This window comes from Malania oleifera, chromosome 8, assembly GCF_029873635.1.
Source record: "Malania oleifera isolate guangnan ecotype guangnan chromosome 8, ASM2987363v1, whole genome shotgun sequence".
NCBI classification, from domain to species: domain Eukaryota; kingdom Viridiplantae; phylum Streptophyta; class Magnoliopsida; order Santalales; family Ximeniaceae; genus Malania; species Malania oleifera.
Genome location: NC_080424.1, coordinates 107,618,521 through 107,643,533, shown reverse-complemented (window position 1 = coordinate 107,643,533; position 25,013 = coordinate 107,618,521). Strand labels below are relative to the sequence as shown.

The following is a 25,013-nucleotide window of genomic DNA, read 5'->3' as shown; positions in this document are numbered from 1 at the left end:
CCGTGATGCATACTGTTACCTCTATGGCCCATAAGATTTCCTCAACGGCCCATAAAATTTCATCTATGGTGTGTTGAGGTCAAAGTATCCATCGTGGGCTTGTGGAAACTGGGCCTTCCAACAGTGGGCTTTTAGGCCCAAGGAGGGCCTGCGTCCTTCCCGCACAATCACACGACTCCGATCTGTGACCAGAGTTTCATCGACAATCTCCATGGAAGATCGGAATGAAATTCGAAGCTCTGAAAATGAAAATGGGGGAGTATTGCAGCAGAAGCAGGAAGAAGAACTAGATGAACAAGAGCAGCACGTTCTGAAGTTTTTGGATTCAATGGACAGCTACGTGACCCTACTTGATTCCTTGTCTTCAACACTTCGCCAGGTGATTCCTTGGACCTTAACCTTCTCAATTATCTTCTGAGATCCCGATCGCAATTCTGCGTATGAGAAAAATCTGGTCTAATTCTTGATTTATTCAAAAGGGGAAAAAAGAATATGAGAAAATTTTGTGATTCTTTGTTGATACAAATTAGGAGGCACCCAACTCAATTGTGTTTGCGTTGGGTTTAGCGTTGATAATGATATTTTGTTGCCTTTACAAGCTTATGTTCATGGTAGTCTCTCAAATTATCTCCAACTACCCAAAAAAAAAATCACAGGGTTTTTGTTCCTATAAGTTAAAACTTAACATTATAATTTCATGCTTGCAAGTTACTTAATTATCCACATCCATCAACATATAGAAGGCTTTGAAGTGAATTGACAAGAATACAGCAGGTTTATTATGGCATGTCCACTGTGATATGCTTGAAATGAAGTGCCGAGGTCCCAAGGATGACACTGTTGTAATTGTATCAGGCCCTTAACTACTTAGGAATCAATCAATATAAAAAAGTTTTGTTTTTTAATATTCCATTAATTTGGTGTTGTCGGAGGAAATTGCATCTATGGTGTAAATTGGAAGAAAGGATTCATGTAGTCAACCCCATATAATGAGACTTTAAGGCTTGTTTTGTTGTTGTTTTGTTTGGTTCTATAGTTAGTACATTTCATAGATAGCTTCAGGTGCAATCTTTTAGAAGTTCAACATGATAATGATGCATCTAAATTCCAAAAGACTTTTCTGAATGGATAATCATCAACTCAATATTGCATCCATTATTCTCCCTTGTGCCAGTGATCTAGTTTTTATGTCCTTTTGAAGCAATCACAGGCTTAAGGTTTTTTGAGCTTACTTTTTACAGGGATGGCTGGAAATGGCCAGTGCTCGACATTCCATGGGTGCTTCACGTATCAACAGTGCTTTGTTTGACCTTAAATTCCACCCAGCTGCCACATCATTGCAAGTAACGCAAGATAATGGTATTGTTTTTGCTGAGTCCTCTTTTACTAATTGATTGCTTCATGAGTGTGAAGTTTACTAGATAAACACCTCGTTACTTTCCTCAGTAGCAATAGACAAAGCTATTAGATGTGCATTTTGACATCAGTTTAATCCATTATTTCCATATTTTGCATCTCATCATTGTCAATGCCATTGGATTGTACAAGGTATTCAAAAATTTATTCTTAATTTTTCAGCCCTTTCTTTCAAGCACTTTTAAAATGGGAAATAATACATGGATCTCTCTCTCTCTCTCTCTCTCTCTCTCTCTCACACACACACACACACACATTCGCATAGACACATATACCCCAAAAAATAAAACACACACTCAAGAAAATGCAAGAACATGTGCATATTTAATTATATTTATTTTTATGACTTCCTAAATTTTCATATCAAAAAGAAATATTTTATATATGATTTTTTTTCTAGGTGACTCCGTGGTTGAACAACCACAATTTACATTGTGTAAATGGGCATCCCCTGAATGTGGAAGATGCCACTCTGAGGAAGGAAAATTTAATGAGGATGAGTTGCTGAAGAAATCCAATAGCTCAAATCTACGACACCGGAGCAAATCCCCTTTTTCTGGTATATCTATAACCCACCTTTACATAGGTTAGATAACTGATGTGTAAACGCCAGCTGCTTCTCATGTAGACCCTGAGTTGAGCATTCATTTGCCTGTGCCCTGCCTAGGACAGCATGTATTTTATCTTCAGAATCTGTGTGCAAGATCTTTTTGGTGGCTGAATTTTCTTTTAGTGGTTATTATGAAGGTTCCATGACAATGGAGCTTGGCATCTTTGCCTACTTAATTCAGGGATTTCTTAATCAGTTTTAGTCACTCATCTGTTTTCTTGCCTATCTCTTTTCCATTTGTGCAAAGAATTACCAGGGGAAAGCACAACGACCAGTGGGGCTCCAGCTGTGGTTGACTGCCAAGTAAGTGTTCAAATATGCAAATTCAAAATCGTTGTATTAGTTTTCTATTAATAATTTAGTTTTCATAACTGGGTGATTTTTCTATTATTGTATTATTTTTGCCTTATTAAACATTGTGACGGTAGTAGCCTCATTTCTGCATTTTCCTTAGTTTGAAATGTACCCATTGTATATGTTGGATACAATTACCATAGTATACTTGTTACCCACTCATCCAACTAAAAATTAAAGTTTAAACATTACTATTCAATGCTGAATGGATTTCAGTTTTTTTTTTTATTTTATATTTAAGCATTCTGATTGGAAGAATCCTTGTTAATTTTTTTTGTGGGAATTACATTTGGCTGTTTTAGGTGGCCAAAATCTCAATGGATGAATGTTGTTTTTGTATCAAAATGGGTCGTAGTCTCCCCATCTAGACCTTTTTATACTGCAGAGTGATTGTGGAGGCTTGCTCCTTGGTTGTCAAAAAAAACGAAAGGAAAATTACACAACATTATGCACAAATCTCCCAAAACATATTGGGGTTTGGGGAGGATATGATATATGCAGCCTTACATTAACATATTGTGAGGTTGTCTGTGACTTGTACCTCTATGACCTTTAGATTTGTGCATGAAGCCTTTAGCATTCTGTCAAGGCTCCTCATCATTCTTGTTCCTTGGTTGTTTGAGTTTCTGTATAACTATCACCATGAGTTTCTCTATTTATTTTTTGAGCTTGCAGTTCTTGATGAGTTCCACTTTTCCCTTTTGCCTTTTCCTAGGAATATGGCATCAATCCATAGGGGTTGTGTTTTATTTCATGAATTTGATTTCCAATAGTCTGGATAAGGTGGGTATGTTTTTAATCTTGTTCCCTATCTATAGATACAAAAGGAGAGAATTAAATCGTTATCAGTGTTTGGAACATTGGTTTCTCCAAAGCTTCGAGCTGCACAACATTCATTTGAGACAGGTATAGAACTCTTATACAATTGTTCATGAAAATAGACAGAAACTCTCTCTCTCTCCCTCTCTCTCACGTGCGCCCGCGAAGATGTTGTGTATGATGCATCTAATGGTGCTTCCATGTAGATTTGAAATTTTTTTTATCCTAAAACTCACACACATGCACACATGCATGGGTGCATGCTGGCAAGCATAGATACTATTAACATATTTTGGTTTATGCAGCATTAGAGACTCTAGTAGAAATAGCAAACATGCGATCGTCGATGCTATCTGCATTTGTTCAAGTCCAATCTGGAAGGCCCTGAAGGCTGACAAAATGTTGGCCTTTTCATGTTTAACCAAACTTTCTGAAAGGCTTATACTTTTTTCAATGTCTGCCTTTTTTCAATTTAGTCATATCAGGTTGAAGTTTATCATACCCATAGTATGTCAGTATGCCAATTGTATTTTGAATCTTCTAACAACAACTTTGGGTTGTATGGGATTTCGAATTAGACTGAGGCGATTTCTACAGTGGGCTTTTCTTGTCTTATTAGATTCTATAATTTTTTGTTCTTAGTGAATATTTACTCTTTAATTACAGAGAAGGAATTCCAAGCAATTATTTCACCCTTTTCTTTTTTTTTGTGAACAAAGTTCGGGCGATCTGAATGTTTCCCGATGGTTCTATTCAATGCATTGATTGCGTCATGAAATGGTGATTTTCCCATGAAAAAGGATGGAGACTATTGAGAATGTAAGCATGAAAGGATCTTGAGACTTACTTAACCTGAATGCTTTTATTTACCTCCCTCATGTTAGAGTGCCTTTTACCCGGTCGAACTCAAGAGAGACCCTCTCTTTCTGAAAAATTGATAGGTTTTTAAACTCGACAAAGAACTTCACCAACGCCAAACCTCCTCGCTAGCCTGCCTGTTGACCACTTTCCGATTTGCTGGGCACCAATAGTTCAAGGAGAAGGGTTTGTGAATGCTGTCAAGGAGAACGAGGGTTATTATGGAGATTCATGAGTAAGAGAGAGTTGTTATGAAGAAAGATTATTACCTTCAAATACTACCTTGATCACAATAGGTGGGAATTCAAAGAATCCAAGCAGTCCTATGGGGTAGGTGTTTGGAAGTGAAGCTCGGGAGGATTTCTTCACTCATCCATTTTGGAAATGAGAACATTCTTCTTACTTATGGCTCGTTTTACTCAACGGAATAGTTATTCATTGGAATAAGATAAATATATTATAGATTTTAGAAATCAAAGGAATAGTTATTCTTTATTAATTTCTAATTATTTTATTCAAAATGTATAAGAAAGGAATAGACATTTTCATGATGAAATTTGGGAATAGTTATTCTCTGTCTACTCTTTATTATGGATTCATAAAATGTTTTATATTTTTATTTATTTTATAGTAACAATATAATTTCTTACATAATTAATTGTAACTAAACTATAAAAATTAATCTATTTATGAGAATAGGCATTTTACAAACCAAGTGCAACCTTAATTCGCAACAACAGATGTGTTTAATGAGAAATGCCGATGATTGGGAGCTAGACTCTTATGCAAATTTGTGCAGCTGCTTATATCCAATTGGACCCATTTGAGCGTGCCTATATGGAAGCCCTAAAAAAGTGGCTACTTACCTTCAACTCCTTTTGCAAGCAGCTACACAACCCCTTCATGGCCTGCCTAACTTTCTCTATAAATCTTTATTTAGTTTTGTTTTGCTTGGGAGACTGTTTTTTCAATCAACAAATACTTTTTTTATGCAAAGATATTAGAACTATAGACCTTTTACTGCTTCACAATTGCAAAACTAGTATTTGAGCATGAAAAGTAGACCTAAGAACAAGTAAAAAAGCATTGTTCCTTGATCCCATTCACTAGTTTTTGGATAGTGAATGAACAATTAGTTCTTCACAGTCCTCAAGAATAGATGGGCTCATCACTCTTGCAAGTTGGTTTAATGGATTGTACATGTACATACTCTTGATTTCTTTGGTATCATATTCACACAGTTACTGGGATGTGAATGTTAAGGTAGATAAGTGATATATCATCTAAAGATAAGTTAAGAAATGAGCATATTCATGATAATTAAGCGTAATTCTTGTAGAAGATAAGATAGAGGAGGGATGACTAAGGTGATTTGGGCATTTGCAGCATAGATTAAATAATGCACTAATGAGACAGAGTAAATTAGTTACCATAGGGGATAATAGAATGAGTGGAGATAAACCTAAATTAATTTGATATGAGATAGTAAGTAACGACTTAGTAGCTCTAAATCTATTGAAGAAAATTACCTATGATCACATAAATTGGAACAAAAAGATTCATATAGTCGATCTCATCTAGTGGACTTCAAGGTTTGATTTGTTGTTATTGTTATTGTTCATAGGTTGCCCCTTAGTGTCTTATTAATAAAATTTCACTTTTCTAATTAAAAATAAAATATATAAACAAATTCATCATGAATTACAGAAAATTTCACGTTCATAATTTCCAGAAAAAGAAATTTTATTCTGATGCCCAAAAAAAATGTTCTGTTAGTTTTTATGTTTTTCTTTTTTTTGCTTTGGACTGTTGCCATGAAACTCTGCATCATGAGACTTTGGAGGGTATCAATGCGCTTAATGCCATTAATACTTGGAGTTGATTGCATAAGTTCATAAAATGTCAATATTGACATTGAATCAATCTGTGTGCTTGCACAACACATTCAAACCGTATAAATTATCCAAATAAAATGAAAGTTTGGATAAGATTTTAATTGAGAAAAGGAAAGAAAAATAAAGAAAATAAAAAACAATTATTTTTTATTATATTTTCTTCTATATTAAATTCTATTAAAAATAAAATTTTATTTTTATATGACTAAATATCAAGAAAAATTAAATATTAATGATGTGTTAAATTAAAATTTTATCATGAATTTAACATATTCATCATTTTTTCTCTTACTTTCCTCAAGAACCAAATATAAAAACGTGAATTCCCTAATATTTTTTTTCCCTTCCCCTAATATTTTCCAAGTTCCAAACCAAGTATAAAGGAAAAAAAAAACAGGAAAATATGCATGCTTCAAGCTGCTGCAACATACCATCAAAGAAGTATTCCCTATGAACAACTCCCATGGATATATGCTCAAATTTTAATCACATCCTGTGTTTTCACCAAATTACTCGATGGAATGTGTTTCCAAAATATCCCATCTTGCACCAAGGAGATTGGAAACAAGCAATGTATAAGCCTTGGAATTATAAATAAGAAAAAAAATTGACAAATCTTATGGGAAAGAAAAATAAGATTTGGAAGACAAACTATATAGGAAAGTGAAAAAATACAAAAAGTATTCTGTTCCCACGAAAAAGAGAAGGAAACTTTTATTCTTTGCTCATCCTAGCACACCGAAAAAATAAACAAAAAAAATCATATGATGGCATGAATGCAGAAAGATCACTACTGATCTTTACAACAATTCAACTTCTGTTCCAGCTATACAACACGTGAAAAAATCGCCGCTATATCAACAGAAACAAACCTTCAAGAAGAGGGGAGTACAAAGGGGTTTAATGTAGAAAAGCATGATCAAATTTCCAGCTAGAAAGAACTCCAATTATCAGAACTTTTCTTTGATGTTTGAGCATCTGATGAAACCTTAAATGGACCGCTAGAGCCAAATGGATCAGAGTCGTCGAAGGAAGGAAACCCTCTGTTGTGGCCGAAGTCCCTGGAGCTGCTTATGGAGTCAAACCTTGTGAAAGTCTCTCGTGCAGGGGGGTTAAGGCCAAAGTCCCTGGTGCTGTTTATGGAGTCAAACCTTGTGAAAGTCTCCCGTGCAGAGGGGTTGAAGCCAAAGTCCCTGGTGCTATTTATGGAGTCGAACCTTGTGAGAGTTGCTGGTGCAGGCGAGTGGCCGAAGTCTCGGGAGCTGCTTATGGAGTCAAACCTTGCAAAAGGTTTTTGATCAGGGGAAAACCCACCATCTTGCATGCTAAATGAATCGAACCTCGAGAAATTGTCAAAGAAGTGGTCTCCAGATGCCCCGCTGAACCTTGGAGGGGAATTGCCAGACTTGGAGACAGGAGTGCCAGGAAGAGAATCTGCAAAAGTAAATGGGCTCTTTTTCTGGAACACGTTGCCTGCTGATGGAGATTCTGTTCTAATTGGGTTGATGCCCATCTCACCAGATTCAAAGAAATAATTTTCTCTATGCTTCTCGAGATCTGACCCCTGAAATACAACCATTGGCAAGAGCAAAACACCAACATACATAAGGCACAATTTATAAAAAAAAAAAAAAGAATTACAACAACAGCATGCACGGCACAAATAAACAACACATGCATTGGTAGTAGAAAAGAAAACAGCACATCAACATCATCATTATTCGGCCTTATTATAATTCTTGTTGTAAACAAATAATGATAATAAGGTTGAATAAGGCACAATCTTTTTTAAAGAACAATAAGTAGACATGGAAGGCTCAAATAACCAAAACATGCAAAGAGTAGCAATACTAGTGCTAGTAAACATTGGCAACATTATCACTATTCGACCTTATTATAATTATTATCATTATTAATCTATTACTACAATGACAAGTTTCTTTGTTGTTATTGTTAATAACCAACGCCAGCATGAGCAGTGGCAGTGACCAAAGTCATCAACATCATTATTCGACCTTAATGTTATTATTATTTTTGTTGTTCTCTTCAATGGTTCAACCTAAAAAAATGTTAATCTGATGATAACAAAAAAGAGGTCGTGCCTTGGTGCGATGGCAAGTGCCTCCGCCTCGGTACGGGTGGTCTCAGGTTTGAGACTTGGGAGCGGCCTCTCCAAAAATGGGAGTAAGGCTTGCCGACATCCACCTCTCCCAAACCCCACTCAAAGTGGGAGCCTTGTGTACTGTGTACAGCCTTTTTTTTCAATGATAACAAACACCCTACTTATGCTGCTACACAGTTTTCTCAATAAGACTTTGCACCATAGGAGAAAATTCTTTTGTGCATTTGAAGCCACATATTTATTTCTAGAACTTCAGCAGCTGCAAGCGCACACACATCACCGGACACTACATGACCGAAACATTTAAAGACATTCCATTAAAAATCAAAGAACTGAATCCTTTTTTGTTTTCTTTGGCTCAAACACATTTGCAACATTAACTTCAACAACATAAGTATTCAAAGGTAACTAAATGCAAGTGAGGATATCAGGTCACCTTGGTATTAACAGGGTTAAAGCCCCACACTGAATCCATGTCATCATTATTGTCAAAGGTACCCCAGCCTGGTTCATCAAAATTTCTGTACCCAGAATGAACTACATAAGCACTATCATGGTAGCAGGAAAAAATAAAGAAAACAAAACAAGACAGAAACATGACAGGCCACAAGTGGGAAAAAATTTAAATGGCCATAAAAACTGTACCTGTGCATTTCAGAATCCACTTCGGCGCTCTTTCTAGAATGGATATCTGAAAACTCTTGAGATGCACTTTCCTGTGCTGTTTTTCCAGCTGGGCTCTCGGGCAGGCTTCGTGCCATGTCATCCTCACTTTGGGTGTATGCTGATTCACTTTTATGAACATGGTCATCTGTAAAATGTTTTTCTGATGTACCATCAACATTTGACAATGAATTGGAGGTTAAGCTACCATCTAGGGAAGCTTTTTCTTTCCAAACAGATGAGGATTTTTGTTTTGGAGAGGATATAACACCTTGCGACTCAAGGGAGAGATCTTTGCCCAATGAAAATCCTGGATTTGAGAGTTGAAACCATGTCAGGACTAATAGGCATTTCATAATTTGTACGGATCTCCTTCAAATTTATTATGGAGAAATTACCCACAAATTGATGGCAATATCTAAATTTGAAATTAAAAAAAAAAAAGATGCTCAAGATCCAATAAAAATTTTTCATGGCTCCTTCCTTGAGAGTATACCTTCATCTTCAAACTTGTCCCAATCTTCATCCCAATCAGCTGCCCCCTCTTGAATTCCAGGTTGCCAGCCTTAACAAAAGAAAATTACATAATAAAACAGAACGTCAAAAATGGAACCAGAAGAGCCAAATAATAATTACCGTAACTATGAGTGTGAATATTAAAAATCACTGCACAGCATTATTGAAGATCTAACCCATCTACAAAAACGTGTTCCCCTTTAGCATTTCATGGGCAAACCATAAGGCCATATTTAATCCTTTTAACTACTAGGGTCAATAACAGTTATTACCTATCAAGAGTGAAAATACAACTATTACCTGTGTGTGTGTAAAAACTGCACAGCATTGGATCAACTCATATTTTAAGTTACCTATCCATATAATATCTTTCCATTTCACGTTCAGTTTTTTTAAATACTGGGGTCAACAACAGTTATTAGTTATTACCTTTCAAAAATGTAATGCAAATTAATCATCACAACTAATATTTGATGGTGCATGTCATTACAAGGAGAAATTCTACTAAAAAGGAGCATGGGTGCCTGGGTTTTGCGTTACCACATAATAGTATTGGAAAATGAACCATAAATGATGGGCATTACTCCACTTTGATTCAGACTGACCAAAACTGCCTATAAATCTGTGCAACAAAAGAAAATTTTGAGTTTTTCCTTTCATTATAATTCAAAACGATCAGTATGTTCCTCCTTTTATGTACAAAAATGAAAATGACAAGTATACCATAAAAAAACAATTCTTACTCCCAGCATACCTAAATGGGGGAATGGGTTCATCAGAGATCCTATGAATGTGTCTCATTCTTAGAATAGGAAACCCATTGGGGATGGAGATGGTGGCACAACGCAAACCAAACACAACCAGGAATGCTTACTTGAGAAGCAAAACAGGTAACTAATCAAAACAAAACCAAGCCTTAGTCCCACTAAGTGGGGTCGGCTAGGCAACTAATCACAAAAAAAAATAAAAAGGCTTTGATAGTGGATAATAAAAAGGGAAGTCCCAACTCCCAACTCTGCTATGTCATTACAAGTTCTAACTGACAAGCAACCCAGCCGGAGAAGGAACAATAAAAGCAAAAAAGAGGCAGGGACAAATAAAAACGGGGAACACTAATGAGTAAAATTTTAAGCAATAACCAAACAAATGAAAAATGAACAGGTATGACCTATGACAAATAGACCAACAATCACAGAATCACAGTTTACTCTTCCATATATTCTAGCAAATAATAAATGACACTACCATGCCATGTAGTCATCCTGAAAGTATAAATACACTAAAACTGTCTGAATCTGGAAAGGAAATGGATGAACTTTAAAGTAAAACACAAAAACCATAACATCCTTCAAGAACTATTATAGATGATAAGAACTGAAAATAAACAAGCGTAAGTGTCAACATGTAAAACTATACAGAATTTGTAGTCTGCCCAGTCTCATAGCATTATGTAGTTCCAACTTCTACTCATATTCAACCGAAAGGAAACCAGAATTGGAGGCTTGGTTGATGAGCTGAAAGCAACATAGGAGCAATAAGAGCAAAACAGACAAGATGGAATACCAAAGGGAAGCTCAATTATTGCACTTGACTTGACATCTAATCCATGTTTCTTGCAACGTTCATTTAGAGCCTTCATCAAGCCCTCAAGATCTAATTGTATACGATCCGCACGAACCTGCAAAAACCATAAACCCATTGGAAACAAGCTTAACATAAAATTTATTATTACTCATCCCTGCCAATTAATTTGACCCACCTGAAGAATACCATCTGCACTGCCCCCTTGTTCCATTTTGACAATTGCTTGATGCAACTCCATCTTCCTCCCCTAGAAATTTACAAAACCGAATTTCTAAAAATCATTTGAAAATTTTCAAAAAAATAAAAAGCCACAAAAATATATCATAGAACAAGGCCTCATAGAACCAAAAGCCAGGCACTCAAGATAAAGCCATCACCAATAGTATAGCTCAGTTGGCAATTGGTACCCAAGAAAGCATCCCAGACTTGGGAACATGAATCCGGAAGCAATAAGAATTGAAAGTCATTCACGAAAATTTAAATCAAATACAATTTGAAATTTTAAGTAAAATCAGAGAAAGTTGACTGGGGTTCTTTGAAAATGTGGAACAAAGTTGGTTGCACAGTTAAGGGTGAATCAAGGTTATAAAGCAAGGACAATTGCAAGGTTAAAATGCTAAGAGTTATGTCAGAAAAATGTAATGGACATTCAAATAAATAAGTTTGGACATTCAGGTAAGAACCACAGAGCCAGAGACATCTATGTGTGATTACAGAATGTGAATATCAGCCTGAATATCATGAAATGTAGCCAGAGCAAACCTGAATATCACGCAATGTGGCCTCTTCAATAGCCAATTTAGAGGCTATTTCTGCAACCTGCTTGTACCTCTCCTCATATTTCTTACCCAGCGACTCAGCCTGAAATTATAGGCATCAATAGAGCCAAAAAAATTACTATCACCAAAAATATAAATAAATAAATAAATATGTGCATCTTAAATGGTACCTCACGTTTATCTGCAGACGCCCTCTCAGTGATCTCATTAAGTCGATTGTCACATCTGCTTTTATAAAGAACCTGAGAGCAAAAAATTATATACATACATACATATATAATATATATAACAATGAACAAAGTGATAAAATAAATGCATAACAAAGAGCAAGTTTCTAGTTCTTCAGGAGCGTGAATAAAAACAGGGGCAGAGCTACATAGCTTCCAAAAAATAGTATTTCAATTATGAGCCCCAAAAAAAATTTTCACTAGCTCCATCTCAGTAAAAATGCACCAATCGAACAACAGACACAATCTGGTACTTCTTAATTGAGTAACAATAGCCAAATAAACTATTTATTATATCAAATTCTGCACACTCAAACTGCACCTTCTTTTTAGTAAGGACTTCTGCCTAGAAAACCCTAAATTCTGTAGATTGTCAAGCATCTATTTCATTATTTGACACCAAACTTCTTTTTGTGGGCCCAGAACTCAGAAAAACTATCTGAATAGCTCCAAACTAGTGCTTCTACTGAGCCATACACAATGGTGCAACCCCATTCTGCGACAGACACGATGAACAACAGGACCCTGTAGGCCAAGCTGCTCAACATGCTTTCAAGAGACTGATGAATTTGAGAACAGAATCATCACTCCTTTGAACTAGGATCACAGGATAAGATAAGCAAGCTACCAACATATACTTAAGAATTGTTTGCAATTATCGCAGAATTCAAAAATTAATCAATTGGTAAAAACATACAACAAAATATGTTTCACTTCAGGACTTTGTGTTGTTAATTCACAAAAACTTGAGAACAAGTTTGTGCTACTTATGCAGTGTAAGGAGGGAGGAATTTAGATTAAGGTGTGACACTACAACTGAATCAACCCAACAAGAAAAGCAACAGAATCTCACTGCTAGGCTATGTTAGAGTTCCTTCCTGGACAAGAAGAATTTGTGCAGCTTAGAACATTTACTGACTCACTAAGACACTGAAGATGAACAAAAAAAACTTACCACTGCATTGCAGGCTAGTGGATAACTGATCATACAAATTGTTTTTTATAAACCAACATCTTGCAAAGATGGCATGGCTGGTTTATAAACCCAAAGACTTAAAAGCAAAAAAATAGATAGAAATGACTCACAAGTTCCTGCATTTTTATGCGGTAGAGCTCAATCTTCTCTTTGGAATCCAGAATCACATTCTCTGTTCTTTCAACCTTCAAAAAATTAAGGCCATATTTTCAGTAAATTGCTCAGGATAAATAGAGTTATATTATATATTAACAAATGTAAGAAAAAATAATAGGAAAATAGAAGTAAGTTCAAAAATCATTCTAAAGTAATTTTTAAAAATTCAGCAATCATATAAACTGAAAATTAGGAATTCATCTAAATCTCATCAAGTTTGTAAAACGGAGATGAGAAAATTAGTAAAGAAGAAAAAAACAATAGCCATGAGTTCAGCATGAGCCATTGTCTTTTGGTAGACAATTGATTTGATTGAGTTGACCATGATGGTCTGATCAAAAGGCAAATCCTTCAGGCACAATTTTTTTTTTAGCAATTTTTCCATCTCCTTGCTCAAAACTGCATATGAACTGCTGCATTGATCTCTTAAGAGATTACATCTTACCCTGCATGCAGCATAAAAGGTGCTCAAACCAAGAACCAAAATTGTAGATTGTCCTACGCCTATATGACCAATAAATAAATGAAAAATCTAAAATGCAATAAACGGTTTCTTAGCTACTTCGAAGCAAGTTAGGTTTAAAAAGTGATGTGTGAGATGTCATAATGGCTCAGAAGAAAAACCAGTAGGGAATTTCTAAAAAGGTTCAATAAAGTCACTTAACAGTCTTTGTGAACAACTTTATGTTCACATTGAAGACAATAGAGCCAGAAGTTTACGGCTATTGCAAAATTAAATTGAACAATAAAAGAGCAACAGCTTCCATGCCACTATGTTCATCTACCATACAACCCAATAGAGTTTGCACTTTGCAATACGATCAATTCAGCAAGCATCATTAGCAAATTCAACCCCAATGAACATAGGGTATTCTTTTTCTTTTTTTCCAGGCAAAGGGAGACACTGTTATAATCAAGAAAGTTCTAAGCAAGAAACAAGATATTGATAATGAATACAAAAGAGAATTATTATGCCTTTGTGTCTGTATCTGTTGCCTCTCGAAACTTCCCACTTTGGGAGTTCTGCTCACTATTACTCATCTGGTTCATGAGGGGGCTCTCCAACACTGGACCTCTTGAATTTTGTTGATAAGGTTGCATCAGACTATCAGCCTGGGATGTGGATACCTGCACTGGTGGCCTCAGACCAGCTGTAGATGTCACTGGTCGAGTAGCAGGCATCCCTTGTTGTGGTCTCAAACCTAATCAGAAAGAAAAAACATAAGATTGATCAGGAAAATATTGGTGGAAAAGGGAAATCAGTGAAGAGATCCGAACGACTAAAAAAGCAATTCAAACTCAGACCAGGAGTTCCCCAGGTTGCATTTCCATATGAAGTTTTGGGTTCGCCTGTCATACGTAACAACGTCTCATCATACAAAATATTATTAGGAAGCACAGGCGGAAGAGGATGTCCTTCTCTATATCGCTCCATTAGATAGAGAGCAATGCAGAACTCCCTCAAAGAAAGCATGCTATCATTATCATGATCAGACAAGTCCCAAACCTGCTTCAAGACCTCTGACAAGGCAAATACAGACAATTAATGAACGTGAAGTAATCAGCTACAGAATAAATGTGTCCAAAAACTAATTTATATGAGCGTGTGCATGCGTCTGTCAAAGGAACATGAGGGTTTCCAATGCTTCAGCACTCAAAGCAATCCACAAAGTATACTAAGGATGATAGTTTTTGAATAATCCTCCTGTAATTCTTTATTTTTGTGACACCCTGCAGTGTGGATGATCTTTTATGTTTGTTGTACTTGGGTGGCATCCCCATGATGCCCTTTAACAAGATCTATTTACTGAAAAATATAAATAAATAAATATTTATATATATACCGAGCACAAGTTGATAAATGCAATTTGACAGCACTATTTGATAACACAATTTGGACTTTGGCAGTTTGGCCCCATTTTTTTAACACGATGACAAGTGGGATGGGATAATAATCTAACTCTTCTCATTCCATGTTAGTTGCATGATATCCCATTACATGGGATAAAATCATCCCAGAGGTGGTATCTCAGGATGAGATGAGGGAAGGGAGAATAAGTGTGTCTACATAATTACAAGATATCCCGGCCCCACTCTTTTATCACATGCACGAGGAATAAATTTGTTGTTTTTTCAGTTGTAACCTCATTTTTAAAACTAGATTGGAGAGCAAACATGAAGGCTGTTCAGTTCCCAGTTTTTCTAGTTCAACCGATTAGACCACCGGTCAGACCAGTTTTATTTTATTTTTTAAAATTTAAAATATAATGGTTATAGATAAAGTTCAAATCACCTTTTTCAAAATTGTCAGTGGTACTATTGCTCTTTTGTACTTGGAGAAATTGCAGGTTCAATACTTACTGCTCCCACTTTTATTTTACACATTTTTTCCCTTTTCAACCCTTCACATAATGGCATTTTAATAATTAGATTATACCAAACCCCAATACTCTCTGCTGCACAAGAAATCAGCCACACTGCCAGAAGAAATCCCCAATGCAAACTGCCGTGCAGTCAGAAAGAAGAAATTGAAAATTTATGGGGTTCTCTTCTGCTATTCCATCTTCCATATCTCTTCTCTCCACGCAACCTCACCATCCCCACCACCGGACTGGTTCATGCATTGGAAAAAACATCAGGTTCTCTGTAAATTTGTAATCTCTCCCTCTCTCTCTCTCTCTCTCTCTCTCCCTCTCTGGAGGTAATTGTTCACTACTTCACTTGCTCTCATTACCTTGATCCGCCATCAGAGCAACATCAGTTTCTCTGTAAATTTTTTTTTTGATAATAAAAGAAGAATTTCATTAATAGATTAAGAATATATAGACAGGAAAATAAGACAACCCCTTAACAGATTCTGGAAAATCTAGATAAAAAATAAAGAAAAAAACTGAAAACTAATTAAAAAAAACCAGCACAAACTAATGATCCAATACATAACACCAATTGTGCTGAATATCATAAAAGCTCACCCCCTTAAAATTTCCCCGCTCCACACACCAAATTTGCCAAATAATATATCTTTTCCAAAACCAGCAAATGAGATGACTTCTTAAGAAATACACGCGTTACGCTCTATCAACAACCCCCAAAAGACAGCAAAAAAAAACACATTTCCAGAGTGCTGCCCTTTCCTTTTTCCTGCCAAAACCAACAAAAAAAAAAAGTTGCAAAAAAGTCCTCCACTGCCTCTGAGCTCACCCAACATTCGCCAAAATACCAAATAGCTTATTCCAAACACTCCAAGCATATAACAATGAATGAACAAAAGTGATGTAGATTCTAAACAATTAAAGCAAAGAACACAGACATCTAGGGATAGAGCCTTCAAAGGTCTCCTAACCTGCAGCGAGTTATTGGTATTAATTTTATCAAGCGCAACCAACCAAATAAAACCCTTGATTCTAATGGGGGCTTTCGCCTTCCAAATGGATCCATAGAGAGCAAAAAATGAATTATGACCTATTCAGAAAATCACAAAAATGTTTGCAAGAGTAAACCCTTGAAGGATCCAAAGACCAAGGCCAACTATCCTACTCTAAAGAAAAACGACAGTTATTCAACAAGACTGGCAAAGAGGATAGCTCTACCATCTCCCTATCGTTCAACGATCTACAGTCTCCCTATCGTTCAATGACTCACTTTACCATCCCTCTCTCTCTCTCTCTCTCTCTCACTCTCTCTCTCTCTCTCGCTTGCTCTCTCTCTCATGACCTTTATCCTCCCACCCCACCCCCCTAAAAACAGAGTAACCCCAGTTTGGTCCGATTCTTCCTGGTCAACTAAGTTCCCAGGTTTATCCAAGTTAAATGTTTAATTATATTTACGTTCAAACTGGACCAGACAGTGGTCCAGTTCCTGGTCCGGTTTTCAAAACATTGGTTGTACCGAACACAGGATAGGGTCATATATTTATCCCATTTGTTATCTCGTATGAAAAAAGCATGTCATAGACATATCCCACATTATATTATCTTAGGGTAACACACCTTGTTATACATCTCATCCTATCTATAGTCATCTGGCCAACTTTATCAAATGAGGCCTTTGATGATAACATCATGCTCTAATACAAGCAAGGAAAAAACCTAAGCTGCCATTGTAGTTTCACCTCCCTCACAATAAATCATTCTGGCTTCATAAAGCAATTCAATTAAGAAACTATAGCGCAGAAGCAAGTACATTTAGGTGATCATTGCATGTATCTCATGGCCCCAACTAGGTTATCCACACAAAAAACTGCAACCAAATGACATAGCATGCAGACAATTTCTTGTCAAGAATCCATATATCAATCACCAGAGATTCCAAATCTTTACATCTAATATGATATCCACTGACTTAATGCAATCCAGCGATGCACCTCCATGTGTGCTCAGAAAGGTAAATGAGATTCTAGAAATCACATTACAAATTTTAATATTATTGAAAAAAAAAAAAAAAAAACTCCATAAAACACTATCAAAAGGCAAAATTGCTGCACCAATTAGTCATTATCATGCAATCAAAAATTTTTATATCTGATTTGGCCCCCATTGACTTAATGCAACCCTCCTTTTCATGGAGGTTCTGAAAACAAGGTCAGCACACTATTGCAAGAAATCAAGAAGTTATATTCTTGTTTGATGACCGTATTCCTAAGGTTGTTTATTAATTTTCCACTAGAACTGCTAGTATTCATTTGATTCCACTCAAGCTTTTTCTTCCTTGCTTGTCATCCTCGAAAGAGCCAAGAGGACTTCAAATCTGTTCCAAATATTTGTGGTCTACTAGCTGTCTACCTTCTGCAACCCTCTATTTAAGCTTCGGAGTTGGACCAACCATGTGAAAAGATACTAAGCACCATGCATGCATGGCCGCATCCCAAAAGGAGTATCAATAAACATGGAACAAAAGCCTAAAGATAATGCCAGAAGATTGCTTAGAATGTTAATAGAGGAGTGTAATTCCTTGGCATTATATGATGTTGTTGTTTCTCTTAATGTTATTGCCCAACATCCCAACCCTCCCCACCCCACCCCACCCCCCAAAAAAAAAGGTAAAATAGCCAATTGTTTCGACCTCAATAAGTATCAAGAAGAAAATAATAATATGATTATCAAGCTTGAAAATATACGGTGGAACATGTGGTGCCCAAACTCTTCAAACATATTAAAAAATGAGCATAAAATGCTTAAATTCTAATAGTATCCAAATCTCAAAATTCAAGGATCTCTACCTCTTGGCAATCTCCAACTTAAGAATAGACTACGCGCCTGTTCCCCAGTGATTCTCCCATCTCTATCAGTGTCTACTTCTACAAACACTTTCGTGTACTTTTGGATATCAGATAATGTCATCTTTGGCCATGCTGGCTGGGACTGACTGGGAGCGGAATTTTCAATACCCACTGAGATATTGGATGATGCAAGTGAGGATGAACTTTGAGAGAAAACCTGTTGGTTTGGGCTCCCCAATGACTGAGTGCGCTGAGGCTGACCACTTGAAGGTTGCATCGTGAAAGCACTCAATGAATCAAGCGAGGCATGCTTAACTGGAGGTTGGGCCCCGCTAGAAACTGGAACAATGGATGATGAAACTGGTACACTGCTAGCAGAATAACTAGGAGTAGGAGAATCTTGCTTTACCATAGAAGATGGTTTTGCAGAAAATACATCACCTCCAAAAAATGGGTCAGAAGCAAAACCATTTCCAGAAGCAATAGGTGGCTTAGAATCCTTAACTGCTGGCTGGGAGGATGTTGTAACTAGATTTTGTGGTGTTGAGGCACCTGAGAATGCCGATGGAGTAATCCCTCTGTTGGGGGTTGTAGCCCCCACAGGAGCACCCCCAGTTCTTCCACCCAACCAATCATTTGAAATATTTGAGTTTGGCGCACTAGGGCTCAAGAAACCACCTCCCCTATTACGTTCTGAACCTGAAATACCCTGTGGGGGACGTGAAGCAGTACCAACAGACATGGGCTGAGGTGGTCTTGTTAACTGGGGTTGCTGAGGAGGAAAATATTGCTGGTTTATACTTGCATTTGGTACAGCTTGCCCTCTGAAGGCAAGATTTTGAGACGATGTTGGTACACTGGCACCCATTTGTGGGACAGGAGCTGCGGCTGCTGAATTTAATTGATGTGTGGGTATAGCTGCAAGATTTATTTGTGGTGCAGGAATTTTAGCTGCGGCTGGACCATATAATGCTGCCTTCACAATATCTGGCGTTAGTTCTCGCTTGCTCTGAGCAACAGTAACAAGTTTAAGAGCATTATAAAATTCTGCTCGGCCAAGGAAACCAGTACGTCCTTGATCAGCATGCATCCATATCTGCAGTCAAATACAAAAAGTTGGGATGTGCTCAGTGAAAAAGCACCAAACCGGAACAAAAGTTTGGACTAATACATTTCATTATTCTTGACAATGATTTAAAAAGCAAATGACCTCCAGTTCATTGTCAAATTCATTTTAACACTAGACATGGCACATTACATAGTATTATTATATAATAGCTGATGAGTAACGACACATCAACTTAGATTTGAGCATGTGTGTGAAGAAGAACAACAAAACAAGAAGTAGTTTGTATACAAAGAAGCTTTATTTAACATAGCAAGGAGAAACAGATAGAGTGAAGGAGAACAAGAAGTTGATCCTCAAGAAAACATAGGAAAGAAATAACATCAACTTAATAAGACCACATAGTCTCGGCTAACCCCCTGACAGCAGCAGCCCTTAAAACAGCCTGCACTATGAGCCCAAAGAGAAGCCAAATACCACACCCTGTCCCAAAGATGGTGCCTATGTGCACCATTAATGACTTAATATTACACAATATACAAAAAATGCTCGTAGAAACCGTGGCAGCATTTTCCTTTCCATTTTTTCCACCTTATGGGAGCATTTAGAAAATAGATATATTTCACCATCTCAAATCCGAATTTAGGCACCATTTGGTAGGCGAGAATAGTCTTCTGGAAAATGTATGTCCTCTTTTTTGTTGTTTGGTAGTCTACATAAAAGGAAAATAATTTTTAAACAGAATTATTTAATTCTGATGTAGATGACAACTAACTGCAGTAACAAACTGGGAAATTCAAAAAGTAGTGCTTGAGCTTCAAAACCCATTATGCAAACAGTACTTCAAGCACTCCACACACACATACACATACACACACACACAGAGACAGCCTCCTTGCTGATTTTTTTTTTAAAAAATAAAATAAAATCTCACTTCACTGAGACTTGATTCCAGCTCTCACTTCTTCTAGTCTTCTTCTTGGTGTCGATCACGATCATGCCACCTCTTTTTTTGACAAATCTGAGTTTCAAATTTATCTGTGGTGGGATAGCGCTCTGCAATATCCATTTGCTTCTATTTTTCCTCAGACTGTGTTTGGGAGCATAAATTCCGTTTGCGAAGCACTCAATGTCATAAATTTTTTCACACAAAGCCAGCCCCAAGCCCAAGTAAAGGAGGAGGGTTGCATTAGGCAACTAACCAGCAGCATAAAATTTCTCAAATCTCTATGATATGAATTGGTTGTTCATTGAGGCTTCTCCTAAAAATGATGTGTTGCACTTATACCACATAGACGTAGTGTAAAGTGGCCAAGGGTGGCTAGATCGTTGCCCTTAAGCAACAAGCCGTGTCCGCATCCGGGTGTAGTGTCAAATACGCAAGGATTCCCGCATCATTATGGACATGGATGGGTAAATTTTTGCATTAGTTAGCTGATAGATAGTGTACAACTTGTCAAATCTCTATGCTATCAATTGCTTATTCATTGGGGTGTTCCCTACGAGTGACAGATTGCACTTACACACCATGGGCATAATGAAAAAAGTGGCCAAGAGTGGGCTAGATCATTGCCCCAAAGCAAAGCACCAAGCGACAATGTAAATATGCAAGGGTTCCTATATCATTCTGGATGTGGGCGAGTAATGAAGTTAGTTCAAGTAACATAAGATAGAAACTTGAAATTTAGGGACACATAAAAGCTTGGAGATATTTGACACAACGATAGAAGAAAAACTAACACAATTGGCTTCAAAAAACTAAGTGGGTAGGGGAGGAAGCTAGAGAAATTAAAAAAAAAAATAGGAATTTAAACTTTGGTAAAAGAAAAACATAAGAATGAGGTGGGAATGATTGTAGACAACGACCTAAAAGGTAGTGTTGCAAATGTTAAAAGAGTAGGCAATAGAATTATAAAATCAAGGACTTAGGTAAAGTAAAACATATAAAAATGAGTATGATAGTGTCTTGGTTAAAGAAGAAGGCACAAAAAAAATTAAAATATAAATAAATAATAAAAAAATAAAAAGATTGCAAAGTTACTCTAATAATCTATTTAATGAAAACCAAGTAAAAGACTTAAACTTAGAATTGATAAATGAGATAAAGGCTAAAATTGATATTTATTTGCGAAATTAGAGTTCATGAAATTAATTATGCATTAAAAAAGATGAAAAATGGAAAAACTAGGAACAAATGACATTGCAATTGAAGCTTGGAAATGCCTCGGTGATAACAGAATTATATGGTTATCTAAACTTATTTAACACAATTATAAAAAGTAATAAAATACCAAATGAATGGAGGAAAAACACTTTAATCAAGGAGATACACAAAATTGTAATAACTATTGTAGAATCAAACTTATGAGTGTCATACATGAAACTGTGGGAAAGAGTAACTGAACAACGACCAAGGTAAAAAATGCGGGTCTTAGAAAATTAGTATGGTTTTATGTCAGGAAGATCAACTACAAAAGCTACATATCTTTTAAAAAGATAAGTGAGAAAGTTCAACAAAAAAAATAAGGACTTGTAGATGGTTTTCATTAACTTAAAGAAAGCATATGATAGGGCATCTCGGTAAATTCCGGGTCCAAGAAAAAAAAGGATTATGCAATAGGTATATCAATGTCATTAGGACGTGTACGATACAGTAATGACTAGCATTAGGATTACACATGGAGAGTCTATGGAATTTCCAATCTGGATAGGCCTTCACCAAGAATCAGCTTTAAGCCCTAATCCTTTTGCATTAGTGATGGATGAACTTAACAAGAGTATCCAAAATGAGGTTACAAGGTGTATCTTGTTTGCAAATGATATTCTCTTGACTGATAAAGTTAGGGGTGTAGCAAAATCTAAGTTAGAATAGTGGAGAGAACCTTTAGAATTTAGAAGTTTTAGAATAAGTAGAAATAAGATAAAATAAATGAAATGTAATTTCAGTCATGATAGGAGAAATATTAATGAAAAGATTAAACTTGATGGTCAATTAATTAATAGCACTAGTATATTTTGATACATTGGATCTATTATTCATATTGAAAGAGAAATCAAAGAAGATGTCATACACAAAATTAAAGCAAGTTGGGTATAATGGAAAAGCGCTTTGGGCATGTTGTGTGATCATTGAATATCCTTAAAATTAAAAGGAAAGTTCCATAGAACAGATATAATACGAGCTATGCCATATAGATCAAAGTGTTAGGCAACCAAGAAACAACATATCCAAAAATAATTTATGGCAGATGAGTGGTATAAAAAATTAAAAGTTCAATTAAGGAATGAACCTAATCCTTGTGAGTTAGGAATAGCACCTGCAAAAGATAAGATAAGGGTGTGGGGGCAAAGATGGTTTGGACACGTAAAACATAGGCCAAGTCATGCACTGATGAGGAAGAGTAAGCTCATTCTGTTAGTGGTACTAGAAGGTGTAGGGTTGACCTAAAATAACTTAAAATGAGATAGTGAATAAAGATTTATTTGCTCTCAATATATTGGAAGAAATTGCCCACGATTGTGTAAATTGGTGGAAAATGATTCATGTATTCGACCTCACCTAGTGGAATTTGCCCGCAATTGTTATTGTTGTTGTTATGTTTGGAAACACAAATTTTGGTATTGGATTTGAATTTATGTGGATTTAATTGAAATTTGGTAAAATTTTGCACTGTATTTTTCCAAATCCTCACAAATACAAATCCAAGGTATGAACTCCAAGCTCTGAAATATAGGGTTAGTTTTCTCAGCAACAAAATAGGGATTAAGACAATTGGATATCTCTCTTTGTTAGGGTTTGAAGATATTTTTCTAGATAAGATGTGAATGCACATGAGGCTTTAGGAGCAACAAATTGATGTGGGCTTTGCCTTTCTGTTCTTTTTTTTTTTTTTTTGGTAAATTAATGTGGTTTCTTCAAATGACTCCATCATTCATGTGTTGCTTCGCTTTACAATTAAGATACTAGTTAGTTTTGAAACACCATCATTGTACTAGGTCAATTAATAAATAAATAAATAAATGCTTACTCCATCCAACCCAAAAAAAAATAGTAGAGAAGTATAATATTTTGACATGAAAAATATTTTCCCCTAACCAAATAAAGCCTTACACTACGGATGGGTATAAGAAAATGAAAAGACGGTCATGGGTTTCTTTCAATGAGGAGAAAAAGATTCTGTTTAAAATAAATGAATTATGTAAAGCTTGTGGAAATTCATTTGCAAATCAATGATTTTCTCCGTTGGGAAGCATAGCAAATTATAGAAAAGAAATCTTTACTAACAAATTATGGGGTTGAGTCCTCTAATTACAAAACCAAGGATTTGCAAAATGAAATGCAATCGACAAATTGGAGATTAAAAGATATTTTTGCAAAACACATTTCAAATGAAAGAACCCATTTGAATTCCACAGCTTATGACATAAATTCAATTGAAAATGAACCCCCTAAGAATTCATTTCATTTACAAATGAATTCTACTTTCATTACCTTTAAAAAAGATTGAAAGAAAAGAAAGGGCAGGCATTTCTCCCATTTGGTTGGATAACTAAAACGAAACAAACAGAAAGGATAATGATAACTCCTATGTTGTTCAGATAACTTAACAAAAAGGGGGTAGTGAAGGATTTTATTTTGATGTGTGTCTATTCTCTCTAAACATCTCCGCTTTCACAGAGATTCGGGGTCATAAGGCATTTCATATCTTGCCCTTTCTCTCCTAATCTCCCCAGTTATTTCATAAAGTGCAGTCTAATCGAGTGGTTTGGAAGGAGACAGCGTGATTTCTTTTCTTTTTTTCCTTTTTACCCAAATGACCCAATCTAACCAGGTGCTTACTGCAGCATATTTTAACGAGTACAGCTTAGCGCAATACAGATTCTAATTTTCAACAACGCGAGGCAAATTATATAGAGGAACACCATTGAATATCACAGTAAGCAAATAAACACAAAAACAATAAAGAATTCAGGTAGAGGTAAAACTTAAAAAAGCTAACAGTTTGATCCATAGCAAGCATGTCTTTACACACACACACACACACACACAGAGAAAGGATTAAAAGAAGAGAATACTAACCTGCGCAAGGACGTGTTTTGGCAGATTGGATCCCTGGAAGAAAGCAACAGCTTCAGCCCCACTGATTCTGCCGTCCTTATCCAAATCTGCCCTCTGAAAGAACGCATCGAACTGATCCATACCGCCCGCTTGATTTTGCCCCGCCATTTGACAAAATTCGAAGTAACACTCAGATCAAGACGCGAAATCAAATCCGGGAACGCAGGAACCGTTTCATAATAAAACCCCAAAGCGAAAGAATCAGAAAGAAAAAATAAGAATCCGAAGTGCCTTCGGAATCAATAAGGCAAGAGATCGAAGTTTTCTGAGAGTTAGGAGATTTGGAGCGCGGAGGCGAAAGAGAACAGACCCTGTCTTCTTCTTTTGTCGACCAATCGAGAGGAAACGGCGACTGCAAAGAGGGAGAAATAATTATGGGAGTTGCATCTCTTTTATCAGAATTTATGGAATTACCCAGACACTGTCGTAAAATTACAAAACTTTAAAAGAGATTTGCAGGCAGTGTCGGACAGCTCATAGCTGAAAGGTTAAAAGGCCCGGTCCGGATCCTGTTCCGGTTCCGGGTCAGAAATGTGTGACCCATTGCTCAAGCTCTATTTTTTAGAAAAAAAAAAAAACATAACAGCAATAACAACAAAATGAAGTCTTAAGTCTCACCAGATGTGGTGAACTAT

General features: G+C 36.3%; 2 protein-coding genes across 4 annotated transcripts; one reads left to right on the top strand and one right to left on the bottom strand.

Moving 5' to 3' along the window:
* Window positions 1–2: 2 nt before the first annotated feature.
* LOC131162223 (uncharacterized) lies at window positions 3–3,883 on the top strand. Its single transcript, XM_058118485.1, has 6 exons — window positions 3–379; window positions 1,242–1,359; window positions 1,817–1,975; window positions 2,274–2,329; window positions 3,199–3,286; window positions 3,505–3,883. Exons 1-6 carry the CDS (start codon window positions 212–214, stop codon window positions 3,585–3,587), a joined length of 672 nt encoding a protein of 223 aa, XP_057974468.1. The 5' UTR covers window positions 3–211; the 3' UTR covers window positions 3,588–3,883.
* Window positions 3,884–6,587: 2,704 nt separating this feature from the next.
* LOC131162221 (uncharacterized) lies at window positions 6,588–24,835 on the bottom strand. Of its 3 annotated transcripts, none has more exons than XM_058118483.1 (14): window positions 24,340–24,835; window positions 18,194–19,289; window positions 14,281–14,496; window positions 13,951–14,177; window positions 12,930–13,004; window positions 11,787–11,858; window positions 11,600–11,698; window positions 11,013–11,084; window positions 10,817–10,931; window positions 9,234–9,302; window positions 9,009–9,047; window positions 8,720–8,885; window positions 8,511–8,595; window positions 6,588–7,516 (listed from the first exon to the last, which is right to left on the bottom strand). In XM_058118483.1, the coding sequence occupies exons 1-14, from the start codon at window positions 24,484–24,486 to the stop codon at window positions 6,884–6,886; spliced, it is 3,111 nt and encodes a 1,036-aa protein (XP_057974466.1). In that variant the 5' UTR covers window positions 24,487–24,835; the 3' UTR covers window positions 6,588–6,883. The 3 variants fall into 3 exon arrangements, with proteins under 3 accessions (XP_057974466.1, XP_057974465.1, XP_057974464.1); XM_058118482.1 differs by having other exon boundaries at window positions 8,720–8,900; window positions 24,340–24,752; XM_058118481.1 differs by having other exon boundaries at window positions 8,720–9,047.
* Between the last annotated feature and the right edge of the window lie 178 nt (window positions 24,836–25,013).

Excerpts from the sequence above, each read along its gene's own strand:
- LOC131162223 (XM_058118485.1), top strand. The coding sequence starts at position 212 with ATGGAAGATCGGAATGAAATTCGAAGCTCTGAAAATGAAAATGGGGGA. Across the intron at positions 2,330-3,198 it reads CAGCTGTGGTTGACTGCCAA|ATACAAAAGGAGAGAATTAA; the intron begins GTAAGTGTTCAA and ends CCCTATCTATAG. Across the intron at positions 3,287-3,504 it reads ACAACATTCATTTGAGACAG|CATTAGAGACTCTAGTAGAA; the intron begins GTATAGAACTCT and ends TGGTTTATGCAG.
- LOC131162221 (XM_058118481.1), bottom strand. The coding sequence starts at position 24,486 with ATGGCGGGGCAAAATCAAGCGGGCGGTATGGATCAGTTCGATGCGTTC. Across the intron at positions 11,085-11,599 it reads CCACATTGCGTGATATTCAG|GGGAGGAAGATGGAGTTGCA; the intron begins GTTTGCTCTGGC and ends GTAAATTTCTAG. Across the intron at positions 9,048-9,233 it reads GGACAAGTTTGAAGATGAAG|GATTTTCATTGGGCAAAGAT; the intron begins GTATACTCTCAA and ends TCTCAAATCCAG.